Genomic DNA, 9871 nt, shown 5'->3' with positions numbered 1-9871 from the left:
TCAGAAAACGGGCTAAATAATGCTCCAAAGTTCGGCTAGATTCTGGTGGGGAAAACTTTTAAACGGTTCCTGTGTGTGTTCCTCTCTCTCTCTCTCTCTCTCTCTCTCTCTGTCTGTCTCATGCGCTGTGTGTGTGTGTGCTGTGTATGTGTGTAATGTGTTACTGTAACATGCATCTGGTACTTTATAGCTTGGCTGTGTTAAGGAAAATAACATTTAGCAGTAAAAACAGATTATTTAATGGATTAATTTAGAATACTAATGATATCTGGTGACACTGCAGGCAGCACAGACAGACAGGGAGAGAAATGCTGTAGGGAGAGGCCAGACTGAGACATGCCCTGAAGATGCAGAAGATCAGGTAAGACACAGGAATATATAAAAACAGCATGATAACAATATAGGCTAGGTAATATATATATTTTTAAACCTAGTCCAAATAAAACTACTAATAAAAGCAGAATATTCAAATTAAAATGATTCTCAGGGTCAGTCATTTGCACAACCCCCCAATGTCTATTTCAGCTCAGAAAAAAAAAAAATCTGAAATTTCTTGTGGAGGTCCTGGTTGTGTAGAAGATGAAGGGGTTTCTAGGGTGAAATGTGCACTCTTTACCATAAATATCTGCTCCAGTTGGAGTCGCACTTCATTTCTGTTGTCTGGTCTTATTTGAAAATGTGAGGAGGTCTGGGTGAAATCAAAATGAGCCAAAAACAGCTGTATTTGGATGGAGTGTATAACCATTATGACACAGGCTACTAGTGAAATATAATTAGTTTTCCAGTCCACCTGGACATATCCATGATAGTCAAACACCTGAAAAATTACTCAGGTTCACTTTTTTTAGCATCTACTTTTACACAATAAAATTCAAAAGTAGTTGAATTCTTAGATTCAACTAGCCCATGATTCAATACTCTAAATGTACTCTAAATTCTAAATATTGTGTTTTTTCTGGGCCATTGTAAAAGTTCGTGCTTGCGCACTACATTTGCTCACATCCTGTGCATCTACTGGGGGCTAAGCCCCCCCCTGTCCTTAAAACCTAGTGACGCCCCTGCTCAAACTTGCACAGTATCATTATTGTTTTGTTTCTTGTTACATAGATTGTTTGTCTTTTGATGTGCTTGTTTGAGACAAATCAAAATCAAAATCAAATCAAAGAAGATCAAATAGCTTCATCAGAAAAATCTCTCACAGTAATGATGTGAAACCTTCAGCTCCTCCTCCTTTCAAAATTAAATCCCCAGTGTGTAACTTATTTGGCTTTTTATTATCAAAAATCAAACATTGCACAGCCGCATACAAATGAAAGCTTTCTGGTACCTTAGAATGAGTTGTTACAAGTCGTTACAAATACATAAGTGGGCGACGCACCGAACCGAGGCGGCCATGTTGCATCGCCATTTTTTACGTTGAGTGGCAGCGTGACCATAGGTAACCACGGAAACTCAGCGGAGCTGTGGGCTCGGCCTGTTAAAACTGTCACCACTGTGTAGTGTGAGGAAGGACGGAGGCACCGGTGTTGCATTCAGGTGCAGTCAGGCAGACGGCCGTCGGCAAACCAACCGGATGTCATTTTACTTCACCAGAGATCCTGTTACATGCAGCATCTGTTGTCTTTCTGACGTCTGCCCCATTTCACCTGAATGCAACATCAAGAATACGTTCAGATATGCAACCGCACCGCTAGATGGGGGGAATTCCTATACCTTTAAGTAGCCTAACGTTCAATATAAATAGTTTATTCATCATTTTATTGATTTCAGGTCCAGGTGGTATCCCAGGATTCATTGCACACAGTTGGATTCAGGAGTGAGTTTCAGCTCACTTCAGCAGCTGCAGAGAAACTTTTAAGAACCAACTCTGACTTGTAAAGCTCTGATAAAAACAAAACAAACAGTCGTTGTCAGGAGGTTGGTAACACACTGGGCAAAGTGGGAGACCAACAGACTCGGTCCAGTTCAGCTTCGGCCTGGATTTGCTGCGTTCAAGACAACTCAGAAGTCAGAAAAAAACGAGCTCCGAGTTGTAAAAAATGAATTGAACGGCGTCGAACTCGGAAATTACAGGTCGGAAACTCGGGTATCATATCAGAGCTCCGACTTTCCAACTTGACGTCACGACAACATCAAAACATGGCAGCCCTCGTCTTAAACGGTTAGAATTTAGACATTTTAAGTTGTTTGTTGAGGTTTGAATGCATATTTTTGTGTATTATTGCAGTAGCCTGTATGAAATACGTTTATATTAAGCTGTGATTGTTGTATTGTGTGAAATTGTGGTCCTCGTATGTGACGGAAATAACGTTTAACTGTTATCAAGGCTATAACATTATATGTGCACTCATCTGCGGCGTCTCCTCTCCTCCAAAATAAACATCATTTACTTCTGCATTTATTTTTCATATTCAGTTATGAGCCACAATATGCCAAACTTCCTTCGGGTATCCATGCTTTTTTTTCTCCCAAGTTCCTGCAGCGTGAACGCAATGATGTCGGAAGTTGGAAATTTTCGAGTTGGGATTTCTGACCTCCGAGTTGTTATGAACGCAGCACCAGACACAGGTTGGAGGTCCTGAGGTTCTGTTCACTCAACACTTTCCCAGTCATTCACCAGCGTGTTGTTTTCATTCCTGGTGGAAACTGGTTCATACTGGATCATGAAGGGTCCAAATGTTTAGAAGCTCGTTATCCAAGAGTCTGAAGTTACCTCTGAACAAGAAAAACCTTGAAGAACTTCACTATGACACCTTCAGTCTTCAGAGATTTTTCATTGTAATAGCTGCAGTGCCCTCGTGTGGCGATTAATAAGATAACAAACATGAAAGAGCCTCAGAAAAAGCAGAATCTGCTTCTTCATGTTTCTATTTACTGTTAATTCTCCAACCTGACGTCAGTAGTGAAAAACGTTTTTAGCTAATTTTCACTTGTTTCAAACACATTTTCACTTGAAATAAGTCGAAAAATCTGCCAGTGAAAGCAAGTTTTTTGCGCTTGTAGTAAGGAAGAAAAACTTGCTCCACTGTCAGTTTATTCTAAGTGAAAATCTGCTTGAAAGAAGGAAAAAGTGTCTAAAAACAAGCTGCTTTTTAATGTGATGAGTCTTATTTTAACTATAATGAGATTAGTTTTGACTAGAAATGACATTTTGACTAGAAATAAGACAAATATTATTGGTAAGATATTTGAGTTTTTGCAGTGTACCGCTCCTTTAAGTTAGCCACAAGCAACAGTGAGCCTGCTGACTGGTTATTACAATAACTTCATTCAGGAAAGATCAAGCAAAGAGCAGAATATATTTATTTTTTTAACATTTCAATGGAAAAAAAATCATTTACAAAGATAAGAAAATGTAAAACAAACCGTTATAAAATAAATGTAGATGATAAATGAGCAGCCAGATGTGAGGGTGCTACTGCTAATTAACACCTAACAACTACATTCACAATAGCAGTCAAAGCTTTGTGTGGTGGCGATGTCATCCGTGTTGTGTTTTCCTCAGCAGGGTCCGTCCTTCACGATCAGGATGTCAGCATTGTTCACCCTGCAGATAAATAATCAATAATCATCAATGGACCAAGTGAACCACACCCTCCCACCCAGTGCACTGCAAAAACTCACAATCTTACCAAGAATATTTGTCTTATTTCCAGTCAAAATGTCATTTCTAGTCAAAACTAATCTAATTCTACTCAAAGTAAGACTCATCACATTAAAAATTAACTTGTTTTTAGACACTTTTTTTTACTTCTTTCAAGCAGATTTTAACTTGAAATAAGTAGAAAGATCTGATTCTACTGGCAGATTTTTAAGTTAAGTTAAAGCAGAAGTAAGTGATATATTTGTGTTAATATAAGTCTTAAAACGAAAGAAAAAGGCTCGCACACCGCAGGGCTCCTAAATGCAGTCCATTTATTATCAGGAACGATGTAACGTTTCGAGCAAAAGCTCTTCGTCAGACATACAAAATCCACATAGACGCCATCAGATGGCGTCTATGTGGATTTTGTATGTCTGACGAAGAGCTTTTGCTCGAAACGTATATATATATATATATATATATATATATATACATACATATATATATAAGTCTTAAATAGTTATATCTTCCGACAGCAATCACTTACATAGAGTGTTTGGACTGAAACACGGGTCTGTCAGTCATTCTGCTCTGCTCTGAGCCGAAGAGAAAACATTTATCATATCCTACAGTTTTTATCCAATGAGGAGAGAGAACGGCATGCAGGGCTGTGTGTGCAGCCAAGGAACGCCGTGAATGTGGCGACGTAGGGACGAGGACTGTTATGGTGCGTTCAAGGAAACTCGTATTTTTCCGACCGTGAAGTGGTACCAGTTCGATCTGGTACGAGTTCACGGGTCGGAAGTTACGAGTGGCCGTTATAGTGACTTTCACCGGTAAAACAGGTCGGAAAAACACGAGTGGGTTGCCTGGAACGCTACAAAGTCATAAGTTGTGACTTGAAGCTGTAATTTACGATTTCAAAAGCCTGCCTGGAACGCAGCATTAGCGAAAACGACCGGACCACTTACTTCTGCTTTAAGTTAAGATTCCTTTATTTGTCCCACAGTGGGGAAATTTACATTTGTGCAGCAGCAGCAAATAGCAACAGGATAAAAGAGAAAAAACAGAATGAAACAAGAGGAATATAAACATCACACAACAATAATCTATAGAAAAGATGATTTCTACTTATTTCAAGTGAAAATTTGTTTGAAACAAGTGAAAAGTATCTGAAAACGCGTTAATTTTGAAAGTGGAAAGAGATTAGTTTTGACTAGAAATGAGACATTTTGACAAATAAGACAAATATTCTTGGAAAGATTTTGAGTTTTTGCAGTCATGTCAGGATTTTCACTTCTTCATTTGTCCTAGTATGATATCACAATGTAAGTTATGATGAAATATACAAATAATGACAATGTCGACTCACTGTCTGTCTGCACATAATGCACATTCGTTTGGGTAGGTCACGCCGTTACTCCCACACACTGGAGAGTAGTTCAGAGGACACGGCGGAGTCAGTCTCCTCCCCAGACACGAAGGCTGCAGAGAAACAATCACAAACAACAATCTATAGTATGTTTATGTCCATCAGTTATCATATCTGAGTCCTTCACATCTCCACATAGTGAGAGGGTTCAGTTGTTGTTATCGTCGATGTGATGTCACTCTGTCTTTAACAGATCTGTTCAAAGTAAAACCACCCGATTGACGACATGTGAGATGAACACAGGTAGATTCATGTTTATTTAGGTGAGTTTAAAGTCATAGTTAAAAACCAAGTGTCGTGAATTCAGATTTTCATCACTCCTCCATCTTGTTCATCACTATTAAGGCTCTCCGTGGTCCGGATTGGACTATACTGCCCCACAAAGGCAAAGTGCAGTATCTGCATTTTTTCAAATTTTTTTTTTGAACAATCAAAAGTGCGACATATTGTCTTCAATCTCGTAGAATTTGATATTGGTACTGCTAAAATTTCCAGAGTTATTGGGCTTTTTATTTTGCTGTCTATCCAAAAAAAGCACTGTGAAACCAAGGCAAAGTGCCGTATCTGCACCAAAACAAAATTTAAATTTAGCAGTTGTGCTAATTCCGGCACATTTACACTGATGCTTAATGCATCACTGTTGATGAATGTGCACTGTCCCAATTCAATAAATAAAGAAATGAAATGAAATGAAAACCAAGGCAAAAGTGCAGTATCAGCAATAAAACGGTCAAAATTGGTCAGAAAGACAAATACATTTAATTCAGTTCACCTTTATCTAATCAATTATAGACTTGGTAGTTATAATTTGATGCTTAAACCTGACAATGAAAAACACAAAAAGCTGTTTTTCTCAGTTTGGCATTTTTACAGATACTGCACTTTGCCTTTGTAGGGCAACACAGCTATGTACTCTGGTGTTTGGAGCCACAACCACCTGAAGGAAAAACACTGAGCCAAGTTTTGTTGCCTGAAGTAAAAACCTACTGTAAAACTTCAACATGTTGGGGACAGTGTGGAGATTTACAAAACACTTACAGGTTTGTCGTCCTCACCAGACATTAAAACGATTCTGTTTAATTTCCTTTAGTTGTGATGTTTGTGAAAATTGCAGATGTGTTTTGTTTCTTACCCTCCTGTAGCGGCTGGACTCATCTTCAGCATCTAACAGAAACAAGTTAAACAGGTTAAATCCACTCTTACTGGTCTAGACTATGAAGTTCTTTTTCTTTTTCTTTTTAATTTTATTTTTATCAGGGAGAAACATACAAAGTCATTTCAGCACCATTACACACATACAGAGCCAAACAAAAACATGTATTTGGACAATTGTGCTAACATATTCTCCAAGCTATTAGCCTACTCCCTTTCATTTTACAATGTTTTAAATAGGAACATTTGAACAAAAGAAGTCACATTTACTAATTTTTCCATCAAGATTAATAGACTAGACTGGTACTTCAAGCCAAAATAGAGGTACTTAAAGCAGTTCAGGTCTCCGTGATCTTATATATCTGATCCACTTGGACCACCAACTCTTAAATTTCTCTGAATGCAATTTTAGAGCGAATGTCAGTCTCTCCATGATGTACATTTCCTGAACAGTCCCTTGCCAGTCTTCCAGTGTCGGTGTGTTGGGTCGTAGCCATTTCCTGGTTATAGCTTTCTTTGCTCCAATCAATAATATCTTCATTAGATATTTGTCTGCTATTGATTGGATATGTAATGCCATGGTACAAAAATACATTGAACTGACATCAAATTGTATAGTCATTTGAAACATATACTTCAGACAATCAAGAATGTCATGCCAGAAAGATGAAAGTTTCGGACAACAATTTGTTCCACTACCTTGGTGTCTCTTCTGAGCAGGTGTTATAAAAAAAATCTCACAGTGTTTTTCCATCCAAACTAGACTCTGAAGTTTTATCTGCGTGAGTTGACCTTAAAGGGATAGTTTACCCAAAATTCAAATTTCACTCATCTACTCACCCTCATGTGGACTAAGGGTTGGGAGAAGCTCACTTTTCTTCGTCCAAAAAGACACACCAAAAAACATCCAAATACCTCCATAGTGCTCGTCTGTAATGTCCCTCTTGTATTGAAGCCCCAACATGAGAAATTGTTCCGAAAAAATTAAATAAGTCTATGTTTTAAGCTTGTTTGTAGCGGAAGCTCCCAGTGTCTCAGTTCACGGCTCTGCCTCTGTCAGTGACAATGCTTCCGCTACAAACAAGCTTAAAATATAGACTTATTTAATTTTTTTCGGAACAATTCCTCATGTTGGGGCTTCAATACAAGAGGGACATTACAGACGAGCAGTATGGAGGTATTTGGATGTTTTTTGGTGTGTCTTTTTGGACAAAGAAAAGTGAGCTCCGTTCTCAACCGTCATATGGACATGCAGTGCTGCACGGAGCCCCGCTGTAACTCAGAGACGCCACAGAGGACTCTGAAACTTCTCCCAGCCTTTAGTCCACATGAGGGGGAGGAGATAGTGAGAAATTTGAATTTTGGGTGAACTATCACTTTAAGCTTGGTCACCTGAGTAAACATCAAGTGGCAGAACGTATAACAAGCTTGGTAACCACAGCAACAAGTCCCATTAAGGACACCTGAGCCAGTCTTACCTGTAGAGAAGAAAGCCGCCACACACAGGAGCAGAAAGATCCTGCCAACCATACTGGAACCAAACCCAAAGTGAAACTGTCTAAGAGGAGCTGGAATATTTTCTGTCCTCTGATTGGCTATACTGGTGGTGTGTCTGTGTGCACGACCTTTGTGAGTGTGATATTCGGCATCGGCGTGCTGTCGTCATATAGACAACAGGCTCTGTGTTGCCGTCTGCCGTCTTTTTGTTCTGGCTTTAATCTGGGGATCAACAGCGTCGGCTCCGACATATCGCTGACTCCAACACAAACAGTAGTGACCCCGACCCTGACGGCAGGAAAACAAGCTGCAGCTCTGTCACGAGTCTGCACCACAACATGCACACAAACAAACACTACATCAATGGTTGGCGATGGCGAGCAAAAGCCAAGAGCGGAAAAAACAGCTCTGAGTGTAACAACAGGTCCAGAAAGCAACCTGAATGTTGTGAGCTTTGAAGCATAATGACTGTAAATTAACTTTAAAGGGATACGCCAACATTTTTTTTTTCGTGTCTTGCCTCACTCCCGAGACCATGACCAGCAGACACCATCCTTTCGACTGTGCGTGCAGTAACAAGGGAGATACGGGCAGAGCTGGCGCACCGCTAATTAGCTTAGCTTAAACGCTGGAAGTGTATAGGTAGTGTTAGCCTGCCTCCACCTAAAGTTGCTAATTAGCTTAGCTCAAACGCTGGAAGTGTATAGGTAGTGTTAGCCTGCCTCCACCTAAAGTCATCAGAGAAACTCTTCAGCAACTCTAAACGGAAACCGGCGGGCCAATCTTCGTCTCAGAGCTGACAAAACTCTCCGGTAAGGCATCTTGAGCGGTCAAATGCCGGTAACGGGACCAGATCGGTCAAAACGGAGGGTTCAAGCAAAGACGCTTTATTTTGGTTCAAGCTAGCTACATCGAGGGTAGCTTATCTTCCTATTTCAAAGTAAAAGCACAAATTCTATCATCATGGATTTCTCTATGTAAAGGGCAACGGATGTTTTATTTTGTGAAAGTAACCAGAAGTGCGTTGGTCACAACGGCTAGCTTGAGTAGCGCCGAATTCGTCCAAACAAAATTGTAAACAGCTGGTATTTAGACACAGTAACGACACACTGCTGATCTAAACGGCTACTTTCTCGCCTAAAAATGTTTGAAATGTGGATAAAGTGATACAGAGTTTAGAGCTAAAATGAAATCAGCTTCTGACTGCTACTTTCGGCTCGGGTAGGAGGCAGGCAGTGTTGCCAACTCCTCAGTAAGCAAAGTCGCTATTGGCTGTCGTAAAAGTCGCTAGCAGAAGTCGGTAAATGACGTCATTACCTCAGCGGGGGGGGGGGGGGGGGGGGCAGGTGCTGGCGGCAGCGGCCAGCGGCGCTCTTTATGTCTGTGGCGTGGAGCAGTGCGTCTCTGAATGCAGTGGAGACAGCTCCGTGACACTATTGTGTAGGCTGACTACCCGTGAGTGCTCGTTGAAAACAGCTGTAATAACGTGATTTCAGGTCCAGAAACGTTTGTAATATCACTGGAAAAAGTCGCTAGATTTGTCGCTAGTCGCTTTTGACAGAAAAAGTCGCCAAGAGGGTTTGGAAAGTCGCCAGATTTAGCGAGAAAGTCGCCAAGTTGGCAACACTGGAGGCAGGCTAACACTACCCATACACTTCCAGCGTTTGAGCTAAGCTAATTACGGGCGATACGGCTCTATCTCCCTTGTTACTGCACGCACAGTCGAAAGGATGGTGTCTATCTGCTGGTCTTGGACTCGGTGAGTGAGGCAAGACACGAAAGAAAATGTTGGCGTATCCCTTTAAGTTGCATTTGATTACATGCAGGATTAATGAAAATATTGCACAATCTGATGTAAACCATGTGATCTGAATAAAGTGAAAATAACACATGCTTTGAAAACCACTGGTTGTCACTCCGTCAGTGTTACACCGCAACAAAACATAGAGAAAGCAGCGCGATGTGGAGCACTACAAAAATACTTGATTGCCGGGTTCACAAATAAAAGGTAGCCTATGATGGAGCGTGAAAGTGAGTGTCAGTGGTGTGTGTGGCGGTGTTTGTGTGCTATGTCGTGTGTGAGCTGTCAGGTGCAAAACAAAACAGAACAACGTGCAGCAGGAAGGAGAGAGCCAGGCAGCCCACAGCAGGGTGGTTAAATCAGCAGGCCTATAAGAGAAAGGTGAAATCCGGCGATCTGATTGGTT

General features: G+C 40.7%; 1 protein-coding gene across 1 annotated transcript; it reads right to left on the bottom strand.

Moving 5' to 3' along the window:
* Positions 1 to 3285: 3285 nt before the first annotated feature.
* Positions 3286 to 7746, bottom strand: LOC146979301 (putative pancreatic secretory proteinase inhibitor). The gene is made up of 4 exons (XM_085788682.1): positions 7646 to 7746; positions 6148 to 6179; positions 4956 to 5068; positions 3286 to 3547 (listed from the first exon to the last, which is right to left on the bottom strand). The coding sequence occupies exons 1-4, from the start codon at positions 7695 to 7697 to the stop codon at positions 3502 to 3504; spliced, it is 243 nt and encodes an 80-aa protein (XP_085644808.1). The 5' UTR covers positions 7698 to 7746; the 3' UTR covers positions 3286 to 3501.
* Between the last annotated feature and the right edge of the window lie 2125 nt (positions 7747 to 9871).

Source organism: Trachurus japonicus, chromosome 10 (assembly GCF_045865225.1).
Source record: "Trachurus japonicus isolate A0001 chromosome 10, Traja_1.0".
Lineage (NCBI taxonomy): Eukaryota > Metazoa > Chordata > Actinopteri > Carangiformes > Carangidae > Trachurus > Trachurus japonicus.
This window is presented reverse-complemented; position numbering and strand designations above follow the sequence as displayed.

Bases quoted from the DNA above. Each gene is read 5' to 3' on its own strand.
- LOC146979301 (XM_085788682.1), bottom strand. From the start codon at position 7,697: ATGGTTGGCAGGATCTTTCTGCTCCTGTGTGTGGCGGCTTTCTTCTCT. The intron at 6,180-7,645 runs GTAAGACTGGCT...TGTTTCTGTTAG, and splicing joins GGCGGCTTTCTTCTCTACAG to ATGCTGAAGATGAGTCCAGC. The intron at 5,069-6,147 runs GTAAGAAACAAA...GTTTCTCTGCAG, and splicing joins AGTCCAGCCGCTACAGGAGG to CCTTCGTGTCTGGGGAGGAG.